This window comes from Callospermophilus lateralis, chromosome 1, assembly GCF_048772815.1.
Source record: "Callospermophilus lateralis isolate mCalLat2 chromosome 1, mCalLat2.hap1, whole genome shotgun sequence".
Classification (NCBI taxonomy): domain Eukaryota; kingdom Metazoa; phylum Chordata; class Mammalia; order Rodentia; family Sciuridae; genus Callospermophilus; species Callospermophilus lateralis.
In genome coordinates, this window is record NC_135305.1 from 184,937,900 (window position 1) to 184,965,502 (window position 27,603).

General features: G+C 36.3%; 1 protein-coding gene across 1 annotated transcript in view; it reads left to right on the plus strand.

The window, feature by feature from the left end:
* The window catches only part of Kcnh8 (potassium voltage-gated channel subfamily H member 8), a 347,812-nt gene extending 320,748 nt beyond the window's left edge, over window positions 1-27,064 (plus strand). The window contains exons 13-16 of the mRNA XM_076868474.1: window positions 4,723-5,081; window positions 7,080-7,186; window positions 8,879-8,955; window positions 26,354-27,064. Of these exons, the coding sequence (XP_076724589.1) occupies window positions 4,723-5,081; window positions 7,080-7,186; window positions 8,879-8,955; window positions 26,354-27,064 (1,254 nt within the window). The remainder of the gene's footprint in view (window positions 1-4,722; window positions 5,082-7,079; window positions 7,187-8,878; window positions 8,956-26,353) is intronic.
* Window positions 27,065-27,603: the final 539 nt, after the last annotated feature.

A 27,603-nucleotide genomic window follows, 5' to 3' on the forward strand; every position in this document is an offset into this window, starting at 1 on the left:
CTTTTTTTTTTTTCCCCAGAATATAACACAGATGGCCTCTAGTCCATTTCAAATAAATTCTCCTTCTCCTCTGAAACCTCATGAGCCCAGTCTTTACTGTCTACAGTCTTATTGGCCTTCTTGAACTCCCACCAGAATCACCCATTAAGCTCTGATTATAACATTCTAGGTTTGCTCAGCCTGCATCTCCAAACTTTTCAAAAATTCCTACACAAACCAGTTCTAAATGCTTCCAAACCCCTTAGGTTAGTCTCAAAAACAACCCACTTCCAGGTACCAATTTCTGTTTTACTCATCTTTGTGTCACTATGACCATGGTGCCCAATAAAAACAACTTAGAGGAGGAAAAGTTTATTTTGACTCAAGGTTTCAAAAGTTAGGCCGCAGTTGGCTGACTTCATAGCTCTGGACCCAAGATGAAGGATATCATGGCAGAAGGGTTTGACAGAGGAAAGATCCTCAACTCATGACAACCAGAAATTAGAGAGAGAGAGAGAATGGAGAAAGTGTTTTGCTTACCAGAGACAAAATATAAACCCCAAAGGAACATCCCCAAAGTATCTGCTGCCATATCAATAATAGGCCTACTTTTTCCTATTGTACCCTACCTACCTATAGTTATCATCTGTTAATCCATTCAAATTATTAATTCACTGATTGGGTTACAGCTTTCATAATCTGATCATTTCACCTCCTAACATTTCTGCATTGTTTCACACATGAGTTTTCAAGGGACTCATATCTAAACCACAGCAATATGACAAAGACATTGATAATTTAATGATGGTGGGGTGGGGGACAAACAGTTTACTTTTAATATAACATCAGAAAACTTCTTAAAAGCTCTTAAAGCCTCTCATTGCTTTCAACCACACTTCTCTGAAACTAGTTAAATTATCTCTTTTATCTCTACAAAATCCCTCATCAAAAACCAAAATGGTCTTTCGGTTTCAACTCTTCTCACCAGACAGCTTTTCCTCACAATAGCACAAACTTTCACCTAGACCTTTTAAATTCTCTCCTGCACATTGAGAAATTTGGCATTTTGGTTTTTTGTTTGTTTGTTTGTTTTGTTTTTCCAATGGATTTCTCACCCTTTTGTAGAATTGCAAAGATCAGGAACCCTTCCAGTAATACAACACACTTAATTTTCAAAAGTAAATTCTGGATAATTTAAGCTGATGTTCATTTGCAATGTTAAAAATCACCAGAAGAGCCAGGCTCAGTGGTACGTGCCTGTAATTCCAGTGGCTCCAGAAGCCAGGACAGGAGGGTCAGGAGTTTAAAGCTGGCCTCAGCAAAAGTGAGGCATTAAGCAACTCAGTGAGACCCTGTCTCCAAGTATAATACAAAATAGGACAGGGGATGTGGCTCAGTGGTCAAGTACCCTTGAGTACAATCCCCTGTACCAAAAAAAAAAAAAAAAAAAAAAAAAAATCACCAGAAGAACAAGTGGTTTAAAGACAATAGATGTTTATTTCTGTCTATTGGAAAGTGCAGAAAAGAAATATAGCTACTCCAGTGTGTCCGCAGGGTCCCTAGATTTCTTCCTTCTGCTTCTTCTGCCTCAACATATGGCTGTCTTTTTCAAGATATCCTTGTTCTCCAAGATGGCTGCTGAATATCCATCTATTTTATCAATATTTGAGACTGGAAATCAAAGAAATATGAAAGAATGGAATAGAAGCTCCCTTATTCTAGTAGTCTTTCTAAAAGTTCCTCAGAACCTATTTGCTTATATGCCATCATCCCTGAATGTGACCTTATGGACAAACCAACTAGCAAGGGATACTGGGAAAAGGTTATCTTTGGGCAGGGTGCATTGCTAATAGTTATGTTAATAGATACGAGGGAAAATATCACGGAAATAAATAACCAGCACCTGCCCTGATATAAATACTCTTTTCATCTTCTTCATGATCATAATCATTGCATGGACTAGTGTTTATTCAGCTTTTTCTTTGTGCATTGCTCTGCGCTTAATCTCTATTATTTGATATCTAATATTTTCCTCACACTATTCCTAATTTAAAAGTGAAGAAACAGATTTTTAGCAATCATATTTCCCAAGAATAACAACTCACTTATAACTAGAAAGGACTTCTAGAACCCTTTGACTAAAACTCTCTGCATTCAACCTCAAGACTTTGCTTTGCTTCCTCTCTAACCAAGAAAGGTTTGTCCCGGCTGGAGTTGTAGCTCCGTGGTAGAGCACTTGCTTAGCATGTGTGAAGCACTGAGTTCTATCCTCAGCACCATATCAATATACATAAATAAAGTAAAAGTATTATGCCATCTACAAATGAAAGTATTTAAGAAGGAAGAAAGGTTTGTCTAGTCATTTCTAAGTTTAAAGTGGCTATTCCAGCGAAATGTTATGAACCAAATTTGAGAGTCCTTTAGCAATAAGTGTAAAAACCTCATTGCCTGCATGAAAGCATTTGCTAGAAAAAGAATAAGGGATAAATCAAATGAGGAGGAAGAGATCCATGGCTGAGTTTTAAAGCAGTGTGTAACAGGTGAATCCAGCTACATAAGGGAAGCAAGTATTTTTATATAGATGACCTGAAAAAAGTAACTGGTTCTCCTGCATAGAAGCTAATAATATAGAGCTGGGTGTCTAATCCAGTTATTATTAATCTAATAGACTTCAAACCTGTCTACAGTGGTGGTAGGTAGGATAATTCATTCTTGGTGTAAGCAATGTCTGGTGCCTTGATTGCAAGACTCAGTTTCTGAGCAACTCCTCCAAGGCACCAACTCTCTTTGACAACACGGAAGTATGAAATTTAAGGAAATTTGTAGAAGTACAGATATTTGCCAGGTCATTAGTCAGATGATTGTATTAGAGCCATGAAGACTTGAAACAAAGGGATGATGAAATTGTCAGTATAAATACAAATAGTTTCTAATTAGAGAATTATTGAGTGTGTTTCATTTCTTTGTTAAGTTTGCCCTGTTGTGTCTTTAGCTGGGTAAGCTAAATTTTCAATTCCACCATACTAGTACACAAATGTTCTCCTATAATTCTGTGTGGTTCCAATTTTTGTTAGAACAGAGTTTTAAAAACTGTGAAAAACAAACAAATGAAAGCAACACCAAGACTATCCAAGAAAGAACATACGCCTTTACCATTAATTAAAATAATTATATCTGGTTGGAAATGGGACTCTAGGAATATCATTTCTTTGAGAAATTTTGAGCCATTTAGATTAAAATAACAAAAAAAATTCACGAATAAACCGATCATTTGTCGCTATATCCTAAACTAAATGACCTACCTGTGAGTCACAATTATTTGCTGTGTCTGTCATCACAACTATTTTAGATATAGAAAAATTCGAACACCCCAATGAACAAACTGTCCACTGAAGTCATAACTATAATAGTTCATGAGATTTAAATAATAATCTTAGGGATTTTCAGCTTTTAATCTTATTTTCATTAGAAATATTTGCAAGTATGTATGATTATATTTTCAAAAGAAACTGAGACACATAAAAATGAGTTGACCTTTTAGATGAACTGACTTCTGAATATTCCCAGAGAAGCTAAGCTATGTTGGGGTCAGAGCAAGAAACTAGTATAAAAACCTAAAAACTAGTATTAAAAAATAAGTATAAAAATCTAAATTAGTGGCTCTGTTCAGAGTTACTAACCTAATTGACTGTAATAAATAGTCACTATTTTATATATATATATATATGTATATATATATATATATATATATACACACACACACACATACACACACATGCATACCCAGGAGAGTAGAGGGGGTAAACCTAGTGCTCAGAAGTGAGGAGACTTTATATATATAAATGTATATATGTATATAAATGTATATTGTTATATACATATTATATATATATATATATATATGTAAAACTAGTCACTATAATAATAATGACTCTGTTCAGAGCCACTAGGTTAGTTTTCGCTGCCATCTCTGCCCTACATCTCTACCAGCACCTCAGTTGTCTTTTCCCATCTTCTCTCATTATTATTCTTAGCCTACAAGTTTGAATGACCCTAGTCAAGAGTCTAGTAATCCTAGGATGGATTTTGGCAAGACTAATCTTCCTTCTTTCCTCAAGGACTTTCAAGCGAGCAGATCCGGCAGTTTGTTCCATTTCTTGTTCACAACTTACGAGAATAAAGAGAGCAGGAAATAGAATAGCTGAGGACACTTCTGATTTCTTTTCTCTCCATGTGACCCCAAATAGCCAAGGTTTTTATTCTCAAGGAAAATATAAATTTGATGGTTGATCAACAACATGTAAAGTTCTACTAAAGACCTTGTAATTTGAAATAACAAAGCCAAAAACCTCCATTAAAATAAAATTAAAAAATCTTTATTCCTAACAGCATTTCCTCACATACTATTACAAGTGACTAGAGGATTAAAATCTAGGTGCAAACTAGGTGAAAATAAAATTCACTTTTCACACATCTCCCCACCAGGACAGTTTAAGAGACCAAGCAAAGTTTGGGGGGAGCTAAAACCAGGAAAGCAGAGGGGGCAAATCTGGAGCTCAGAAGTGGGGAGACTTTTTAACACCTGAAATAAATTCTAGGAAACTGCAAAGACTTCAGTTTTAATGAGTAGTTACCCGACTCCCGAAGAGATTTGACTTTGTTCAGTGAGGCCTACAGCATGAATGACATGCCTCTTAAGAAGTCTTTGCCATCTGTACTGATCTACTTTATCCTCTAATTCAGTCAGAGCCCAAGGGAAATGGCAGCATCAACAAGAGACTCCCATCCATTGTGGAAGATGAGGAAGAGGAAGAGGAGGGGGAGGAAGAGGAGACAGCCTCCCTCTCTCCCATCTACACAAGGGGATCCTCCTCTTCACGCAGCAAGAAGATTGGAAGCAATAAAAGCTATCTAGGCCTAAGCTTAAAGCAGTTGGCCTCAGGAACTGTGCCATTTCATTCACCTATAAGAGTCTCCAGTTCAAATTCCCCCAAATCCAAGCAAGAGACTGACCCCCTTAACCATGGTAAAAGGAAAGAGAAGAACTTGAAATTGCAACTTTCCACTTTGAATAGTGCTGGACCCCCAGACCTCAGTCCAAGGTAAGAGTTCATATCATATAACTCTTTTCCCTGCGAAAGTGGCTGCCTTTAATAAAGATTAGTAAATTACTCAGCCTTCAGGGCCTTTCTACTGCATAGAAATTCTTAAGCATCCCTTAGCTTTGTGTGTGATTTTTTGAAGTGTAAGCACAGACAGGTGTATGGTGTGAGAAGAACTAGTTTTAGGAATATTCTCAAAAGGACCCATTGAATGGTCAGTCTTCCTCTCTACTCCCTTTAGATTCATTGAGCTCTATGATGTTAAACATATATTTCTACGTTGTGATTTCATGATTATAAATTTATAATGAAAATAAAAGTCCATCAGTGTTACCTCCTTAACACCTGATTTTACCAAAAGTTTCATGAGACAACAAGTTGAAATTATGAAGAAAATGATTTTTTATTTTTCATACTATTTACTTCTTACTGTGGATGGCTGGAGCTTAGTTTTATTTCTAGTCTCTTCAATGGGTAGCATAGCTTCATTGTTAGTTAAAAATAAAATCACTTTGGAATTATCCAAAGGTGATTGACAAGGTGAAAATTCCAGACTTAGAAAATGTCAAAGGAGGCAGGCTATGATATGTAAAAGGAACGGCAATCATAGAACTTTCTAAGAGCTATATAATTCAGAGAAGCAAGGAAAAAATATTGAGAGCTTTTGATGTATTGTGCTAGGTAATTTCACGTTCACTATTGCAGTTAGTCTTCTTGAACTCTTATAAAGTAGTGTGTGTTTTCTCTACTGTAAAATTGCAAGAACTACAACTCAGAATTTAAATATTTTCCCCAAGATCTCAGAGATACGCAGTTTTACAAGCTGGGTTCAAATTCTGTTTTACTACTTATAAATCAAGTGATCTTTCTGACATACTTTACATTTATTGATTCACTTAAGGAATACATTTTAACCATTAAGAGAGACTATTAAGAAAAATATAAGCAAAGCAGGGTTAGTAAAAAGTAAGTGGACATTAAGTTTTTGGAATTCAATTAGAAATGGTGATTTGAAAACATTACTCAATTCTTCTCCTTTCTAAATTTTTACTGAAATGAAAAATAGTAAATCTTAAATGGAGAATGTATCAGACCTGAAAAGATTTATGTATTATATGAGGCTACATTTATAAAAATAAAAATGTTCTACTATATAGAGAACAAGGTTTTGAGACATTAGGCCAAAATGTTTAGAGTAATGGTAAATTACAAGTGATTTTTATTTTCTGATTTTTTGTAACCTTTATGTCTAAATTTTCTACATTAGACTTATTGATACAGTAATGAATGAGTTAGGAAAGAAGACTAGCTCAAGTTCTTATAGTAATTTAATATAATTCTTTAACTCTCGGAGTTTTACTCAAGTTAGAGTGAAGACATCATCAAACTTATTTTCTGTGATGCTATAATTATTAGGTTAGAATATTTCCTTCAGGATAGAGTATTGATTTAAGATAAAATGAGATGAAAGAATTTTTGTGCATATTTTTTAATCTGAGTTTCGATTCTGAATCTGACTTTTGAATCTGAGAGCAAATAAAAGAATAGACTCCACAATATTGATGTCCAATGTAAGTAAAATGTGAGCCAAAATCCTGAACCACCTATGTAATTTTTAAAATTTTTTAGTGGCTCCATTTTTAAAAGTGAAAAAAAAAAAAACACAAGTGAGATTAATTTTTAAATATTCTATTGATACAATATGTCCCAAATATTATCATTTCAAATGTGTGCTGTATAAAAACTATTAACAAAATAATTTACATTCCTTTTTTTAACTAATTCTTCAAACCCAGTGTGCATTTTATACTTAATATAAAGTGTGCACTAGAAGCACTTCAGTTATTCTAGTCATATAAGGCAAATGGCTACCATATTAGATAGAACAGACCCCCAGTATTTAGAATTTAGAAATTTAATGTAAAAATCCTCTAAGTCTTCTAAAAACACTGGAACTCATGCATATCGATGCATAACATTTCTCTTTATTTTAAATAGGATTGTTGATGGAATTGAAGATGGAAATAGTAGCGAAGAAAGTCAGACTTTTGACTTTGGTTCTGAACGAATCAGGCCAGAGTCCAGAATTTCTCCTCCTCTTGGGGGTAAGCTCTTTATTTACTCTTCTCTGAAGGAGTGATAGTTCTTTTTAACTTGCGATGTTTGGCATTGGCTTTGGGGTAAAATCACTAGTCTCAAATTTCTGCTGCTCAACAGATGGAACCCACGATGTCCTATTATAAATTCAAACTAATTCACAAAAACGTTATTTAAAAGAAATGCTATATTTGTTGTGCGCTGTAGGTACATTGGCATATTAGCCAATTTATCTGGCAAGAGGTTAGGTACTTGCAACTTGTCAGAATGATGTAAGCAAGTTGGAAATGATAGAGAAATTTTGAAAACACCTCTAATGATGATGATTGAATGTAAACATACCCCAACCCAGCCCCTTTCTTTCTTTTTCTTTCTTTCCCTTCCTTCCTTCCTTCCTTCCTTTCTTCCTTTTTCTCCCTCCCTCTCTCCCTCCACCTCTCCCTCTATCTTAAGTTCATTGCCCATAGAAAAGAATGGGCAGAATGAATAAAGGCCAGAAATGACAAATCTAAAAGAGACTCACTTGTATTTGACACAGAGAGACTAATGAACAATGTTAAATTTACATAGGTAACCTGAAACAATGACCAGCAAACTACCAGATACAAAAACAGCAATCCCCTGCCTATCCTCTTCTCCCCTTTCCACCAAATTTGAGATGCTTCTATTAGGATCTCCTGCTAATTAGCAAATCCTTTTATGGACAAAGCCAAGCCCAAGAAAGACATTTAAATATACCTTTTGGAGTGGAGATACCTCTGCTAGAATACCAGTTATTTCATCTCTATCCACAATCCTCAGCACTCATCACCTTCTGGGGAAACAGAAAGGTCTTTGTAAGACTTCTTGGAGTGGGGGGAAAGGTGCAGGAGAAGGAATACAATCTTGATTCACTAATTCAATTTAATTTCATATGTTGATTATTACTCTGCTTGGGGTAATGGTCAAAGAAATACTATTTATGTGAAACTGATGTACTTACTATGAAAGCCAATGATGGGTCTCAACTACAAGGTTTTTGTTTTGTTTTGTTTTGTTTTTTCCCCCTTCTTTTTGTTTTTTGGTTTACCTGGAGACAATGCCCAGAACCTCATCATGTTTATCCACCTATTTCTGGTTCCACTACCTCTTCACTTTCCCTGTTCCTTCTATCTACCCCATCAGCCTTGCCTACATTCATTCATTCAAGCAACACATTTTCTTTATTATACTCCTAAATATCTCTTAATTCTGCATGGACTTTCTACCCTACCATCACCATCTTTTCTTGGTCACATCCACCTCTTGCCTATATTGCTATCAAGTCTTCTAATCTCACACTGTTTCTTGCCTATATTGCTATCAAGTCTTCTAATCTCACACTGTTTCTCATACAGATTAAAGTTCTTAAAAATACAAATTTATTTATAAGTACTCTACTCTGATGCTTAACACCCTGCAATGATTTCCTATTGTCTTTAGTATGAAATCCAAACCTACTATACATATTTTTAAGTGTTTCTTTTCCCTGCTAGATTCTAAGCTCCATGAGAGTCAATTATATTTTCTTTATTCATAGATATCTCCTATAAAGGCATTTAGGTTTGTTGTATATGACCTGTAGTCATTTATTATCTCTGCAAAACAAACTCTTTATTATTTTGCTTCAGACTGTTTTGAGTGATATCTCAAGAGCTCATTCTGTATGTGTCTCTTTTCAGACCCAGAGATTGGAGCTGCTGTTCTCTTCATCAAAGCAGAGGAGACCAAACAGCAGATAAACAAACTCAACAGTGAGGTATGGAACTCTTGGTTGGTCATGCTGGAGCAGTAAGAGGAACTATAAATCCTAGTTAGCAGCAGAAGCAGTATAAGATAGCAGTTATAAATATGTGCTCCTGTGTTAACCCATCATGGTGAATCTCTACTTAGCTCCATATGAGCTCTGTGGCCTTTGACAAGTCCCTTACCCTTTCTCAAGCTCCATTGTCTCATGTGTAAGAAGAGGAAAATAATAGTGCTACCTTTTGGTCCATTGTGAAATTAAATGAAGCAATCTAAGTAAATCATTTAGCATAAAATAAGCATTAAATACATGACAACTATTATAATTGCTATAAATATAGTATTTAATTGCAATTGCAATTTTTTGTGTCTATTTTTAATGAGTTAAAGCAAGATCATTATGTCATGAGCAGTTATTATCGACTCAGTCTCAGGTACAGTTAGATTCAAATCTATTTTATTAATACTCATCATACTTCAGCCACACATCTTAATTCTAAGTCCTGAGTCTACACCCAAGGGTCCCAGACGTTCACCTGTGTCTTAAGTCTCGGTCATTGTACATCGGGGCCAGAGGAGTCGGGTGCAGGGGGGACAACAGCGTTAGAGATATCAGTCTCTCTGTTCGGGTCTGGTTAGTCCCGTCTGGGCTTTTAAGTCCGAGTTCAGTTGTGCTTGCAGCTGATAAATGGTTGAGGTCTGAGCTGTATGCTCCAGGTATAGACTGTTACAGAACTTAAGTCTAAGTTCTGCAGTTTAAGTGTTGCAGTTCACATTACATCATGGGTGCATTGCTTATAGTCTTTTATCCAACACACACACACACACACATACACACATATACACACACACACATACACACACTAATTAATATAATCAACAGTCAAATAATCTTATAATATTTCTGGTACTCATATCACATTAGCTCACAGGAGAATGCTTATACCACCAGTTATCAGTGATGAGTTCTGCTTCCTCAAATGTTGAAGTTTTAACATAGAGAAGTGCCAAGGCAAGCATAGAAAGCAGGTTTTATTTAAAAGGTAGTAACACAGACTTCCCCCCACAGGGAGAAGGGAGCCATAGCTGGTATCCCAAGTAGTAAAAGCATCTTGCCCCTTTTATCCATTTTAAACTTTCTTTGTTCTCCTGCCCTCTTCCCTTTTATCTTTCCTGCCTACTTGAATAGGCCCAAGAGATGCCGGTGATATGGCCAAAAGGTGAGAAGCAGATTGGCAGGGGGAGGAGCCAAATGGAGTGATCCAGGCAGGAAGCAGCCCAGGAGGCATCAATTAACAACTCCCTGTCTGCAATCTTTTGAGAGGGATAGTATAGGCAGGTAACCTCAGTAATCAAGGTGCTTAGCAGTCATTAACATTCCAGTCTCCCAGGGCGGTCTCCAACTTCCTGGACCCAAATCAGCCTCCATTTTCTCCATCCCACCCAATCACCTATCTACATTAATCCTCTGTCTTTAATTTTGGCTTCATTACTTCGAAGATCAATCACATGATCTAAATTCTGTTCTTATCTCTGACAGGTATTTGCTGTGCACTTTAACTCTCTGGATCACTGTCTATCCATGTAAAATCAAGTAATTGTTTAAGCAACTTTATTAAAGTATATGTATATATCAGAAGATTTATCCATTTTCAGTTATAATTCAATTATTTTTAGCAACTTATATTGAGTGATTTAACCATCACTTTAAGTCCGTTGTAGAATATGTCATCTCTCTCCAATAATCTCAAACAAATTGATATTTAATCCCTATTCCCATGTCCAGCCCTAGATGGCCCTTTAGATACTTTCTATTTTGATTAATTTTTTTTCCTTTTCTGCCCATCTTATATACAGAAAGAAACAGGGATGTTCCTTGATTATTGCCTTCATTTGAATTTCTTCCCCCAACCAATAAACTAAAACAAATTCTGAGACACTTTGGATGCAAGTAACTATTTGAGAGGTGATCTAGGAAGTGTGGTAGAAAAACAGAAGACAGAAAATATTTTGAAGGCAAAATATGAGGTTGTGTTAATGAGATAGTTAAACTGTGGATGATTGGGACCCAGTCCTTCTGGGGACCTCTGAGAGACTGTAGGACAACTCAAAATTGTTCCACAAAGAAGCAGTTATGTAGTCCTCACTGCAGAGGAGACTAGAAAAATTCCTCAGGAGGAAGATGCAGAAGCACCTTCAAGGAGACCTTGGAAAGGACATGTGGGCACATACAGTGTAATAGAATTCCCCTTCAAGGGCTAAAGCTGTATGAAGACATCTTGGGAGAAAATGGAACCATGTGATGGTCTAGATGAGATTTTTAAAAACTGAAATTCATGTTATGACAATTAACTTCCAATTATCTGTATTCATGGAAGACTTGGTAGCTTGTTATAAAATCCTAAGTTTTCTTTTAAACCTGTATTTCTTCAGCATAATGAAGATTTATGTTTGGCTGCCATCCCTGCTCCCACACTTAACGTCTCTGGAAGTGAGATTGTTGCTAACAAGAAGTAAGAAAGCCAAAGGGCAGACTAACAAGAGAGAAAGGCAAACTTGGAGATCCGCTAACTGGACTGAAAGTGCTTAAAGCATAAGGACTTGGCCAGACACTGTATCACCCAAACAACCTCTCATTAGAAATCTGTCAAAAACAAAAGAAAGCAAACTGACCAACATGCTGGAGAACTACACATTAACTTTCTATTGAACAGTTTCTCGCAGATATTGTTCCCAGCTGAAACCATCCATTAATATCTGAATTCTTTCCTCTCACATATAAGAGCATTTTATGATTTTATCAGTTAATTAACCTATTTCTGAGCTCAAAAATTAGAGTTAGTGATTCTTCGGTGGGGGGGGGAATGCTTATATCTTCACCTCTTAATGTAGATAATTGTTCTCAGTTAGATCTACAGATCTACACACTGTATTATTTTCCTTTGACAACATAGATCATTGGTAGATCTGATAAAACAGATAACCTACTGAAAATATTTCCACAGTGTGATTATGTAATCATGATTGCTTTTCTAGTGAGATGACATAAATATTTTTATCCTGTCATACACAGAAATAAAAAGGTCAAGATAAAATACCAACGGTCCAGTTATCCTTCCATAGAGAATTAATTTCTCTTTCAAGTGAAATATCTAATTTCCTCATGATTGAAACATAAGCAGAAAAATCTTGTCCTTTACACATAATGTATACAATCTTGATCCTTTGGGTAGTACCTTAAAACCCACTAAGACAGGCAAAATGAAAGTACAACTTGGCTTCAAACTAGAAAAGTACCCCTCTTCTAACCTGCTGTTTGTGTTTTCCTTACAATTTTGTCTATGTAGAAAAAAAATTTTAAGTCCAAGCCTCATTTTCCATTTTGCCTATTTCCTAGTACTCGTATGTGTGATAAGTATTCATATATGTGATTAATTGTTTATTCCATTCATTGGTTAGTATCAAGCAAGAAAATGTACGGGATGTACTGCATGAAAATAACTCTGCCACCAAAAGGGCAACCCCATATATATGTAGGGCACTGGGTGAGGTCTGAGAGCACTGCAGAATTCCTATTCCGATGTTTGTTCTCCAATTTAAGGTAAAAAGAAGTTTCTCTGATGTATAGATTTCATAATCATAATTGCATAGCAAACGTAGAGCAGGAACAATATTGGTCAAAAACCTACATTCACAGACAGTAAAGAGCGTTTAAAAGATGTAGGGCAGCAACTAATATTAGCATGCTTTGGACAGCATTGTTCTTGCTTTAGGGTGGAGTAAGAGTGTGACTCGGAGGAAATTCTTTGAAAGTAACAACAAAAAGTCACTGTGGGAGTGATGGGTTGTATAAATCAAATGCTCCATTTCTGAAAAGGTTTGTAGGTAAGGGTTAGAATGTGCTCTCATTTCTGAAATCTGCCCGACCCAGAAAGACATTGTGGCAACATCTACCAAGGGAAACTGCTGTGGCACAGCAGGCATAAGGTTCAAAACATACTTTGGAGGGGGAAAAAAAAAGAGAGAGAGAGAGAGAGATCGTTTTGGAGGGAGACAGATATGTAGATCTTTATTCTGTGACTTTGACAGGTGTTTGCCTTTCCTAAGTTTATATTTTTCTTCTGTTAACTGGTAATAAAACCTGTAGTAGGGTGGATGGGGTGGCACACGCCTGTAATCTTAGCAACTTAGAACATTTTGGGGAATATGAGCATCTTAATAATAATGTCTTCTGATTCATGAGCATGGGATTTTTTTCTCATTTGTTCAGATCTCTTTAAATTTCTTCCAGCAGTATTTTGTAATTTTTAGTGTACATCTTTACAGCTCTTTGTTTAAATTTATTCCTTCATATTCTAGAATTTTTGCTGCTATTGTAAATGGAAATGTATCCTTAATTTCATTTTTGGATAATGCTCATTGGTGGCATACAGAGATATAATTGATTAGGGCATGATTAGCTTCTATCCAGTGGTTTCATTAGGACTTTTCTTTATAAAATGATGTCACCTGAAAACAGAGATAGTTTCTTCCCAATTTTATTGCCTTTTCCTATCTAATTGCTTTGGCTAAACTATCAGTACAATGCTGTACAGAAATAAAGAGACATTCTTTCTTGTTCCTTATATAGCAATCTTTCAATCTTTCACTATTGAATGTGATATTAGCTGTTAGATTTTCATAAATGACATCAAGTTGAAGAAATTCACTTGTACTCCTAGTTCATGAAATTTTGTCAAGTGCTCTTTCTGTATCTGTTGAGATGATAATGTGGCTTTTGTACCTTAGAGATATGGTTTATTCACATTAATTGCCTTTTGAAGGATAGATCAGCCTGAGATAAATCCCACTGATCATTATATATAATCTTTTTATATATTACATATAATCCTTTTGTATATGACTGCATCCTGTTAGTATTCTGTTGAATATTTTTTCATGTATGCTTATGAAAGACATCTGTCTATAGTTTTATTGTGATTTCTGTTTGGTTTTGGTATCAGAGTAAAACCAATCACATAGAATGAATTACAAATTATTTTCTCCTCTTCTATATTTTGAAAGAGTTTTGGAAGCATTGTTAATTCTCCTTAAATGTTTGGTATAATTCACCTACAAAACCATCTGTTCCTAGACTCTACTTTTTGGAAAGTTTTTTTAAATTACTAATTTGGCTACTTTTTATAGGTCTATTTAGATTTTCACTTTCTTCTTATGTAAGTGTTGGTAGTTTGCACTTTTGTTGGAATTTATCTTATTCATCTTTTTTTTAATGTGACAGAGAAATGCATTACAATTCTTTACACATATAAAGCAAATTTTTCATACCTCTGGTTGTATACAAAGTACATTCACACCAATTCATGTCTTATTCATCTTATTACCAAACTTCTTAGTATACAGTGTTTGTAGAAATTTCTTATCCTTGTTAGTTCTGCAAGGCTGATAGTAACAGCTATACTTTTAATCATTTCAATAATTTCAGTTTTATTTTGGTCTTGGTCATTCTAGATAAAGCTTTGCCAATTTTATTGATATTTTATAAAACAAATTTTAATCTTGATTTTCTGTTCTAGTCCTATGATTTCCTTTGAATTTAGTTTGCTCTTCTTTTCCCAGTGCTTTAAATTGACAAGTAGGTTGTCAATTTTACGCCTTTCTTTCTTTTTATTCAATAAAGGCATTTAGAGGTACAAATCTCCTTCTAAGCACTCTGTTGTGTTATGCTTCAGTTTCATTCCTCTCAAATTATTGTATCATTTTCCCTGTGATGTCATCTTTAAATTACTGATTATTTAATAATGTGGTTATTAATGTCCACGTATTTTGGCATCAACTTTGAGCAAAATCAAATAGGAGGAAAAAAAATTTCCTTTTGGATGTTATGGTAGATATTACTGGTATCTACTGGTATTCAGTTTTTCATTTCTTCTGGTGTACAGAGAAAATTACATTTTCTTGCCCCTTGAAATTCTTTGTACCCATGGAATTAATTCCGGTTAATTAAATATGAAAAGAAATGATGCATATATCTTTAAAGTCAAACAATTGTCTATTTGCTCTTAAAATAGAACATTCTCGATAGTAGAGCCTCCATTTTCCTTCTTTAGAAATGAGTGATTTTATGCAAATCAAAACCACCCTAAGATACCATCTCACTCCAGTAAGATTGGCAGCCATTATGAAATCAAACAACAACAAGTGCTGGCGAGGTTGTGGGGAAAAGGGTTCTCTTGTACATTGCTGGTGGGACTGCAAATGGGTGCGGCCAATTTGGAAAGCAGTATGGAGATTCCTGGGAAAGCTGGGAATGGAACCACCATTTGACCCAGCTATTGCCCTTCTCGGACTATTCCCTGAAGACCTTAAAAGAGCGTATTACAGGGATACTGCCACATCGATATTCATAGCAGCACAATTTACAATAGCTAGATTGTGGAACCAACCCAGATGCCCTTCAATGGATGAATGGATTAAAAAAATGTGGCATCTATACACCATGGAGTATTAAGCAGCACTAAAAAATGACAAAATCTTGGAATTTGCAGGGAAATGGATGGCACTAGAGCAGATTATGCTTAGTGAAGCTAGCCAATCCCTAAAAAACAAATACCAAATGTCATCTTTGATATAATGAGAGCAACTAAGAATAAAGCAGGGAGGAAGAGCAGGAAGAAAAGATTAACATTAAACAGAGACATGAGGTGGGAGGGAAAGGGAGAGAAAAGGGGAATTGCATGGAAACGGAGGGAGACCCTCATTGTTATACTAAATTACATATAAGAGGTTGTAAGTGGAATGGGAAAATAAACAAGGTGAGAAATGAATTACAGTAGAAGGGGTAGAGAGAGAAGATGGGAGGGGAGGGGAGGAGGGATAGTAGAGGATAGGAAAGGTAGCAGAATACAACAGTTACTATTATGGTATTATGTAAAAATGTGGATGTGTAACCCATGTGATTCTGCAATCTGTACTTGGGGTAAAAAAGGGAGTTCATAACTCACTTGAAGCTAATGTATGCTAATGTATGAAATATGATATGTCAAGAGCTTTGTAGGGTTTTGAACAACCAATAAAAAAAAAACTGAAAAAAAAAATTATTTTAGTTCTAGATGGACACAAAAAAAAAAAAGAAATGAGTGATTTTAAATATGAAATTGATATAATAACAAAAGTCCAATTAACTATCAAATAATAACATATCACCTGCTTCAGATGTTATATTTTTAAAAAATTAAAATTTTAATATATTTAAAGGCTCTTCTTTCCTATTTCATGAAGTGACAGAACTCAAGAAAGAAGAGAATTATTTTCAAAAAAGTAAAAATGAAAAGGTTTCTAGAAATTCAGACTAAATTAGAAGCAACATAAAACAAATAAACAGTGCCTTGTGGAAAATAGAGAGTAAATGGAAGAAAATTTAAAGCATCTAGTCTAAATGAGTTTTTTTTTCTTTAATAATTTGAGGAACAGTGACAAATATTGAAGATAAAGAAAGAAGTTCTAACAAACAAAAAAAATAGAAGTTTCTCTGAAGAAGAAATTCAAATTAAGGGGAGCAAATGAACATTTAAATTATGATACCATATAATTCCATATGATTACATATAAAACTATATAATGAATTACATGTTCTAGTGCAATTACTAGACTTAGTAAAAGAAAAAAATCATCTGGTCATCAAGTCAAGAAATGTCTTTATGGAGGACTTACAAAGGGAAAATCATACTATCATTAGACTAAAGCAGCCATTCTTTCTAAGTAGATGAAATAGCATGTAAAATATATAATATATAAGATGTTTAAGAAAATGTTAAAGACTTAATAGCCAGTACAAATTAACCATCATGAAGCAAACTTTTACCAACGTGCAAGAATTCAGGGAATATTGTTCCCACAAGCATTTCCAAAAGAGTAAGAACAAGATTTCATAAACCAAAATGACTTGGAAGACATTGTCATAAGGATAAGATCATTTGCCTTGAATATGTCCTCATTTACGGGACCAAGTCTAAATGGGAGTTCAAGGGAAGAGACCATAAGTTGTCAAGGACCAAATATTCTGATAATATATAGCAAAACCCTTTAAAAAAAAAGTCAGAGAGAATATACCAAAATATTTTAACTATGTTCTGTAATCATAATTTGTTATGATTTCCTACTATTGATATACTGAGATTTTTTGTATGTATAATAGGGACTAAAGCAAATGAATCACTAGGGGATATTCTAATTCCATCATCTTCTATACCTCAATAACCAGAATTCACATTGTGGAAGAAAGAAGACACAAATGTAATATAGAAGCATTATGAGCCAAGGCAGTATCATATACATGCCTGTATCTCAATGTGCCTTCAACAGAAAGGGGTAAAATTAATGAACAATCAAATAACTAAATATTTCTAGTGCCTAGCCTATGGTTTTAAAAGAAGCCTGCACTCTTTGGGTAAATGGCCATCTCCTTTTCTGGAGCGTGAAATATATACAAGATGAGTCTGGGACACCTCAGTATTCCAGACGGCAAGAAAGCTGTCACAAACCCTATGACCGTGATGTTGTAAGAATTCAGGAGCTACTATGAAGAGTCTCCCACTTGAATAATTTAGGCTTAAGTAAGAATGAGAATACAGTAAACTAAAGCACATAAAATATGCTGAATTTTATAAATTTGTCATAATTTTTTTACAAACAACTAATTGGTCAACTTTTGAGAATTGGACAGGGAACCTATTTTATTTACAACTGTTTTTTTTATGAAAGGGGTGGGGAGTCAAGCATTTTTTTCTCCTTCTTTTCCTTTTATTAACTGGGGAAGCCAGATAACCTATAAGGAAAAACCATTTCTTTATACTATTAGTTCAGCTACATGAAAGTATCAAATTAGATAGAATATCCCACTTAGCAGTTCCTAATGAATTAATGGATCAAGGGAATGCCCATCACTGCCTGCTAACATAACAGTAAGAAAGGCAACCCAATCTATGTGCTTCCTAAAAGAACTCAACTCCACCTATGGACTTGCCAAAGGAATTGAAAAAAGAAGCCAGTCAGACTAAACTTGAAACTTCAAAGACAGTACATGGAGAGTTAACCAAAGGACCTAGTACCAGGAGAATCGGGAAGTAGATTGCACAGTATTTGTTGAACTCATAGAAGCAGAGGATAGAGCAGTGGTTTTCAAGTCCTGGAGAAGGGTGAAGATTGAGGAGGTGTTATCAAAGGAAACAAAGTTTCAGTTAAACAGGACAAACTCAGGAGATGCATTGTACAATAGGATGATTATAATTAATAACAAGTACATTGTATATTGAAAATTCCCAGGAGAAGATTTTAAATTTATTCACCACAAAAAATGGGAAATAATTGATATGTTAATTGGCTTAAAGTAATAATTCCATGATGTATACATATATTAAAACATCATTTAAATGCACCATAAGTATATGTGGCTTTTGTCAATTAAAAAAATAAAAACTCAAAAATTCAGAAAAGGGAATAGGAACTAATGATCTCACCCTGCAGAACATGGTCCAGAAGTGTTGGCATTAATTGGAAGAAATGCAGAATCCCAGACCTCACCTCAAATTTACTGAATCTGAATATATATATATTGTCAGTATTCCCCAGGTGATTTCTATGTAAATTAAAGTTTGACAAATACTATCAAACATTCTGAAAGGAGACAGATTTGTTTGGTGTTTCTTGATAGCCGTGAGGATCTCCTAGCCAGATAACAATTCAGATACTAATCAGACTTTGCCATAGAAACCAGAAAAACAGATGTGGAAAGCAGTCAAAGTGATAAATAATAGATTACCATAGTACAGATGAAATAATAAAGTTTGGTCCAAAGGCCTGAGCTTGCAGAAATTCCAGGAAATGATTGAAGCAATCACTTTGAAGACTACAATTGGTCACTTTATATTGATAATACTAGACTTATCATTCTTCTATCATCATAATTTAAAAGCTTTCAGCTGCACCTGCAATAGTAAAACCCTGGGGACTATTCCTAAGTGACCTAGGACTAGCTATTCCAACCTCCCAACATTCTAGTCTCTTCAGCTGTAGACAAAAATTTACAACTTTTGTTAGTAACGAGATTTAGATCCTCATTTGGAGGAAATGTATGCAAGTGCCAAGTTTGATTATTATTTTAGCTTACAGATAAAGACTGTCACTTGTGTTTGAATGCTTTGTGAAGCAAAAGACACAAGGATGAAATTATGCCTATCATCTTTTTTGTTTTGCCTGCTTCTGGAGTTTGATTGAACTTGTCTGAGTCTCATGATAAATATGCAGCATAACAAAGGATTAAATGAAAGACCATTTAATTACCTGAATCAGAGCTTGTAAAAATGTATATGGGTTTGTAGCAGGATTGGTGTAATTAGCACCTCTGAATTTAGGAAAATTGTGTCTAGCAGGAAAATGTGTACACGTTTGGCAAAAATTGAGTGACAGGTCAAGAACTCTCCAAGCTAAGAAGATTATGTCAACAGATGCATTCCCATCTGCTCACTGGATGCATAAAAATGGAAATCACATTTTTTTCCTCAGCCTACCAACTGAAGTTCCAGATATACTCGGATTCCATGGATCATACCATACTAATAGCCAAGACTGGCAAAGAGAAAACATACATAAGAATAATTATTTTTATGTGAAACAAAAGGTATTGTAAAAGATTTATTTTTCTGGTTCTCATCAGAAACCCATAATTAGGAACTCTGTTCCCAAAAGGTCCAATCTAAAGATACAGAACAATAAATCTGTGTTGGAACCAAGAAACACAATACAACTGAAAAAAAATGGCTCTGTATGATGTTTTGGGGAAAACAGGTTACCAGTACCACAGATGAATTCCTTAAGTCATGTAAAAACATAATGTTTTTAAATGTCCTGTTTAAGTGATTGGGACTTCCATGAGACACTGGCATCATATGAGACATTTTTACCTGCTAGAAGTCTAGCGATACTTACTTCTGCATACAGTGTTATTAGAGAGATTGGTGAAATTCGGTTGAAATAACAAAAAACTCTATTAAGAAATTCACCATGCAGTTTTTACTATTCATCATAATATTTGTATATCAACTAAAATGTATTGAATACTTAATAGGTGGCAGTGTTTGTGCAGGGGCTTGAGCTACTATATAGAACATTACCTGCCCTCCCCACTCCAACTCCCACAATGATATTTATTTAGTTTTGATCAACACCAGAAAGCACATCCTCACATATCCTTTTTAGGGAATCCTCAGTCTATCTGACTGCAATTACTAAACTTGCATTGAAAATAGAAAATCTTTTGCAACATTTTTCAATGGCTCCAGTTAGTGCTGTCACTACTTGACACTACAAAGGTCCATGCATGACCATACTGAAAATTAAAGATTCTTCCAGTATTATTATGTAGAAGTGCTCATAGAAATGAATTATCTCCCATGCTGAGGCAGAGAAAGAGTTATATAGATGGCTGTAGTTTTCATTTTCTTTGGACTAAATATTTTCCATATTGGTATTCCTTCCCATGCAGAAATTCTCACGAAAATTGAGTGACTATATTGCATTATCAAATATAACCTCCTGGAATTCCGACATGATACCAGTTATATGGGGACTAAAGTTTTTAACATCCATTATAAGATTTAATCCTCACAACAAAGCTCTTCTGGAAATAGGATGCAGAAGAGAGTGAGAAGTAATATTACACCAGTGGAACTAATCCAACATGAGAGGAGTGAACCGGATACTTGGAAATGTAGGCAATAATCAATGACTGTTTCTCAAACCAACAGAAGTTCCGATGAATCCTGGATGTGACAGAAATAGAAAATTTGGGGTAGTTAGTGATTTCCTTCTTAAGCGAATGAAAAGGTGCCAGTGGTGTATTTTTATGGCCACTAGACAAGTCCATTGTTACATGGGTGTTTCTACTCTTGACAGGTGGTGGTGCTCATCAAAAGGAAGCTTTCCCTCGGGATATTTAGGGTAAAAATCATGAAATAAGCTTTAAAAATTGAAGGTGATATTATGAACACCCAAAGAAAATTTCAAAATGGCAGGCATTGCTTTCATTTTTGCATTGCCCTCAAACCTAATGAATACCTAATGGTTATATGGCTGACACGTCATCCTGGGAGAGCAGTGAAGGGAAGAATCTTTAGATGCCTCAAAGTTTTGGATAGAAAACTGAGCCACTTGGAAGCACAGATGGTGTTTTCATCACTTCTTCTTCCTAACAGTTGGGACTTTGGAAAGGGTAGAAAAATCTTGCATGTGAACAATTGGCTATGCAGATGGTGATGGTGGACTGGTTTGGCCAACAGTTTAAATTCCAGATCAATGGATTCTTACCCACAGAAGAATAAGGAGGAAGAAAGGAAGAAGAAAAGAAGAGAAAATGAATTAAGAAAATATAACAATACTCAAGTAAGAGACAAAATGTGTATTATGTTTTCTTTATCCACTATCTAAGTAGAAATAATCCAAAGGCCACATCAAAAATAGTCATCCAGAGAGGCAACCAGGGATGCAAAAAGTTTGCCAACTTTCAATTGATAAATAAGTCTGAATGACTTAATTGAATTTACTTCTCGGAATTCACAATGTAGTTATGATATTTAGGGATAATTAAATGGAGGAAATTTCCCAGAGAATTCAACTACCCATGGAAATAAGTTTATGCTAGGACATTGACAAAACAGTAAGATTAGTGAAGTCTCATAGAAGTCTTGACCAATAGAGACCCATTTCTATAATTATAAAGGGAACACAGTAAGAGAAGAGACATTCTTACAGTGGACATGTCATCTACTTTTAAAAACTTGGGGATATTCAAGACTTTACATTAGAAAAATTATATGTAGAAACATTAACAGTCATATAAAAACCTATTTTAATATAAAAATATCAAACAGGAATGAAGAGGGATAAACACACATTTTTTCATTACAATTTTGTACCAGGCCGCTTTCCCTCAGGATAGTTAGGTTAAAAAATCATAAAATAAGATAAAAAAAAAAATTGCTGGGCGCAGTGGTATATGCCTGTAATCCCAGTGGCCTGGGAGGCTGGGGCAGGAAGATGGTGAGTTCAAAGCCAGCCTCAGCAAAAGTGAGATGCTAAGCAATTCAGAAAGACCCTGTTCCTAAATAAAATATAGACTAGGCTGAGAATGTGGCTCAGTGGTCGAGTGCCCCTGAGTCCAATCCTCAAAACCAAATAAATAAGTAAATAAATAGTTGAAGGCATTTGCTTCATTTTTACACCCAAGATGTACCAAGTGTGTGTTGTGTTCTAGGCATTGCTCTGAGTCCAGGAAATATTGAGATAAGTAACAGTTTGTACTCTGAAGGAAAGCATAGCCTCCTTGGGAACAGTCTTGTGTGATGGGAGATGGAAGGGTCAGAAGTACTATGAGTATCAGTGAGAAGGGAAAACAAAAAACGCTCTGATGAGAAAAATCAGAAGAAGAAGTCTGAAGGGAGTGAAGAAACCAAAAAGTGAGAAAAGGCAGAGGGAAATAATTCCCTAGTCTAAGGGAAAAGCATGCATCAGGCAGTGAGGGGTAACTTCACTGTGTTCAGTCTGATGGTGTGCGTGTGCACAGGCAGTGGGTGTGGGGGGTGAGCGTGGGAGGCGATCAAGACATGGGGCCACTAAAAAACGGGAGGGGGGGCTTGTGAAAGAGTTTGTAGTTAACTGCTCAAAAAGAGATTGTATTTTCTATTGTGAGTGGCGGAAACAGTTAAAGATTTAGGTTGTTTTTTTGTTCTTTTTAGGGTGTATTTTGACATATTATACATACATGGAGTACAATTTATTCTAATTAGGATCCCATTTAGATTATTATTGAGATGAGTAGAAAAACTGGTTCATTTGATCAGAATGATTTATTTTTGCTCCTCTCTCTCTCTCTCTCTCTCTCTCTCTCTCTCTCTCTCTCTCTCTCTCTCTCTCTCGTCTTCTGGTTTTAAATTATCTTTATAAGACAAAATTGCCTTAACTGGACAGAGTCTTGTTTGCAGAGTATCCCCAACAACCTTTTTTAGCAATCAGAAGACTTCTTACCATGCTCAGGAAGCAAGATTCTTTGTTTCTACATTTGATTAAGAATAATGCCTTTCCCGTTTTAGAATGAATTCTGTTAGCAAGCTCAGCAGGAAGCTGTAAACAAAAGTTCAGTAAAAACCTTACTGCATTTTCCATGGTAGTATGTTGTCACCTTCAGTGTCACCCTGGTCTCCACCTTCAGGAGATGCTGTCTCTCTTGGTGGCAGCTGGCTTTGTCTTTATAAAGAGAGATCCCTTTCCTAAAAGGGATTAATTTCCTCATGTCACTTTAATAAGGTACAGGAGTATGTCCCCAGAGACACAATGACAGAAATCTTCCCTAATATAAATTGATCATTATGCTCTGGAGCTAAAGAAAGCTCTATTTCCTTGAGTTCTTTGCTCCTTTTAGTTCCAGCTAGGATAGTAATTTGTTTTCTGAAAAAATGTTAATGCTTGTTTACCGTTCCTGGAGCCAGTCAAGACCCTGGATACCCACTCAAAGTTCATGGTCTCAAAGTTGTGGTCAAAGTAAGACATTACATGTCAAGAATGTGCTCTTGATCACATGGGAAAATGTCTGTTTATTTTGAAAGCTAGGATAGAAGTTCATCAGAAATGTTTTTCATTCTGTGGTGAGTCTTGTTTTTGCATTCATATAATTTGTTATGAAAAGAATGTGTTTGATCACTCTCCCATTATTTTTAGAGATGATACAATTTACTTATTTGATGTTGAATTAACAGTTAAAACACTTTTTTCCATGAGACTACCTCTTTGTGTCATTGTGCCCCTCATAGATTCTGACCACATAAGCAAAAATCTCTCAAGTCTCTCTTAAGCAATATTCCCTTTCCCATGTGATAATGGTGTACTATAACAAAAGAAAACCAAGGACTGGGGTTATGGCTCAGTGGTAGAGCACTTGCCTAGCATGTGTGAAGCACTGGATTCAATTCTCAAAACTGCATCTAAGTAAACAAATAAAGGTCCATCAACAACTAAAAAAAAAAAAAAAAAAAAATATATATATATATATATATATTTTTTTTTTTTTTTTTTTTTTAAATGAGAGAGAACCAAATTTAAAGAGTGTGAATTCTGGACCAAAGACCATCATTCATGAAAGAAATGACCTAAAAAAAATGTCATTTATCTCTTGTTCTTAGTGTTCCCATTCTACAGATTGGGAAATAGTAATGCCTGCCTCAGTGCTAATAATCAATCCACTCGGGAAAGCACACCTGAAACACATTGCATTATAAATTCACTCAGATATTTACTGAATCACATGATTGATGATCTAAAATTCAAACCTGTTCTTCAAAGACTGTCTTTCTTTAATCCTCGGGGTTTTTTTGTTTGTTTGTTTGTTTGTTTTTTAAGCCATTTGGAAACATTTTTATTGGGAGCTGAGCTAATGGTGAGCTTCATACAGAAATGAAGTTTGGGCCACTTAGAAGGAAGGCTGGTCATACAATCCTCAGCCATCTCATTTAGTGGCAGGAGAGCTAACTGCTTGACATGGAACCTTTGAATGTCTGCAAAGATCCTGTGATGCTGATTCAAGTGTGTTCCATCTGCTTATTTATTTATGTATTTTTACTTAGAGATGGGGTCTCACTGTGTTGCCCAGGCTGGCCTCAAACTCCTGGGCCCAAGCCATCCTCCTACCTCACCCTCCCAAGGGGTTGGGACTCCAGAAATGATGAAACACAAATTCCAAAGCACCGCTGAACCTTCCTGAGACTCACTGTTCCACTTCTTAACTGCGAGGCTGAGAGGTAGCTTGTTGTCTGCAGAAGTTTTTAGATCTGCGGAAAAATTGGGCAGGTATTTGGTCAGGTTCCTCAAGCTCCATGGCAGCATCAGGGCAGAAATGTTTTGGCCTGACGATTTCAGGGCAAGTGTTACCGGTCGGTTGCTTGAACTGTGAAAAACCTCCTTCTGGCTTTTTTTTTTTTTTTTTTAAATGCCTGCCTGAAGCAGTGCTACCTCCTGGTGGGCCTGCCAGGGAGAATTAGTTTCAGAATGCACTCTGAGGAAGTGGACTGAGTGAAGCTGCTGGGTGGATCAGGAACGTGTGCTTAAATGTTGAAGAAAATCTGCTGGAAGCAGCAGTCTGGGTTTTAGCATCATGGGAGATGGTCCTCAGCCAGGGGGCCCAGCTGCTACTCTTGGAGCTTTGTGGTTCAAGACAGTAAAATCAAGTCATTAGAAAGTCCTTTACAAAGTGTTATGGCAACAAACACAAAATATTACATTGTGTTAGTGTTATGAATCTAACCGAAGATTAGAAAATATGTGTGTGTGTCCTGCTTCCTGAAATGTCGGTCTTCCTACAAACCCTTTGAAGAAGCCAGATTTGAGTCCAGTTCCATCTGTCAGTGGTTTTCCTTGATTTAAAAACAAAACCCAACACCTAATGTACCTAATGTGGTTGTAGGAAAATGATTTCTGTCATGAATTTAATTATTGGTTTTAAGTATAAAATGAAAAAAATAAAAGAATATTCTTCAGTGATTCTTAAATGTTTAGTGACCATGTCTCCTTTTAAGTCTCTGATAAATGCTAAATGTCTTGCCTACCGAAGCATATAGCACACAATTTGGGTTATAACTTCGTGGGGTTCATTGATAGATTCCAGGTCTCCAAGGTGCCCACAGTGCTTATCTTCCATTGGAAGTTGTCACAAGCACAGCAGAACCCACTTTGCATTTTTTTTAAATTTCCTTCCAATTGTCATTTTGTAGCTTTCCTTTTTTTTCTATAGGAACTCTCTCCCTAACAAACCTGGTGTGAATTCTTGCTGACCACCACTGAAGACCCTTTGCCTCCGGAACCTCTGTTAGCATGGACTGCAAGAGGAAAATAGCAAGCTGCCATTCATTTGGTGTCCACAGCACCACCACCAGGTGGTGCTCAGTGTGCTGAGTGCTTTACATACCATATCTGCCCCTCCACATTGTTTTGAAGCATCTGATGACTTCTGTGCCCCACTGTGCATCCCACTCTCTCAAAAAAAAAAAAAAAAAAAAAAGTCACCATCAATGTTTAAGAGATGCAAGTTCTACTACTCTAATTTTTTAAAGAATTCTAGAATTGCTGATTAAGATTCCTAGATAATGTATGTTTCTCTAGGTTCCTTCAGAACAAGAATGGCCTTAGGTCATGATGTGTGTTCATCCAGATGCTCAATCTTCTCATTCCCCACTCGGACTTGGTTGGACATGGAGTTGAAAAAGACTTTCACATCTTATTAAAAAAATCTCACTTCTCTGCTTCTGTGCTGAAATCTGCTCTAAAATCTACCTCTAACTATTGCCTTTTCGTTTGCTTTCTTCGCACAGGTAACAACGCTGACTCAGGAGGTCTCCCAGTTAGGTAAAGACATGAAGAATGTGATGCAACTTCTGGAAAATGTCCTGTTACCTCAGCAGCCTTCAGGGCTTTGCTCTCTGCATACCGCCTCTGTGTGTCCATCCAGGGAGAGCTTGCAGACCAGGATGAACTGGAACATGCACCAACCTTGCCTACACTTGCAAACAGGTGGAGCGGCTTATACCCAAGCACAACTTTGTCATGGGAATGTCACCTCTGATATTTGGAGTGTGGATCCCTCCTCTGTGGGGAGCAGCCCCCAGCGAACTGGAGTTCATGAGCAAAATCCAGCAGACAGTGACCGTTACCATTCTCCAAACCTCGATTATTCACCTGCCCACTACCAGGTCGTCCAAGAAGGTCATTTGCAATTTTTAAGGTGCATCTCTCCACATTCAGATACCACGCTAACCCCTTTGCAGTCCATTTCGGCTACTCTCTCTTCCTCTGTCTGCTCCTCCTCGGAAACATCTTTGCACCTGGTTCTCCCAAGCAGATCCAGATCGGAGGAGGGCAATTTCAGTCAGGGACCTGTTAGTTCCTTCAGTCTGGAAAACTTACCAGGCTCTTGGGACCAAGAAGGAACAGCATCAGCCTCTACCAAACCCTTGGAGAACTTTCCACTGGAAGTTGTCACAAGCACAGCGGAAGTGAAAGATAACAAAGCCATAAACGTATGATATCAGCACACGAGACGCAGCTGCCATTTTGAAACCCACCACTGCATGACAGCTTTAGTTTGCCTTTTCTGCCTCTGGCAGGCAAAGTTGGGAATCCTGCAGAGGAGTGCGTGAGGAGCCAGGGAAAGGCAGAGCCACCTCCATACTGTAGCAAATGATTTCTAGATCCTAGAAGCATAATACAAACATTTTTCTGTACAGGTATTAACTTCCTGGTCTGTTTGACAGACTTTGGTAAAAAGTCCAAAGACCCCGAGGGTCTGAGCAGCTAGAAGTCCCAGACAAAGAATTTGTGGATTAGTTTTGTCCTAGGTGGCTTTTGTGAAGTGCAGCAAAGGTTTTTCCTGAGTGCCTGTTTGTCATTCCTGAACAATATCCATAGCGCTGTTGGCCTCGGGAGCGCACAGCTCCCGCTGATCTATTTTTCTTTTGGTGAAGGCAAAGGGACAATTATCACTGCATGTCATCTCCTAGACAATCAGTCAAATAGAGCTGGTGGCCAGTGGTTAGCTATTCGCACGTTATTTGCCATGTAAATG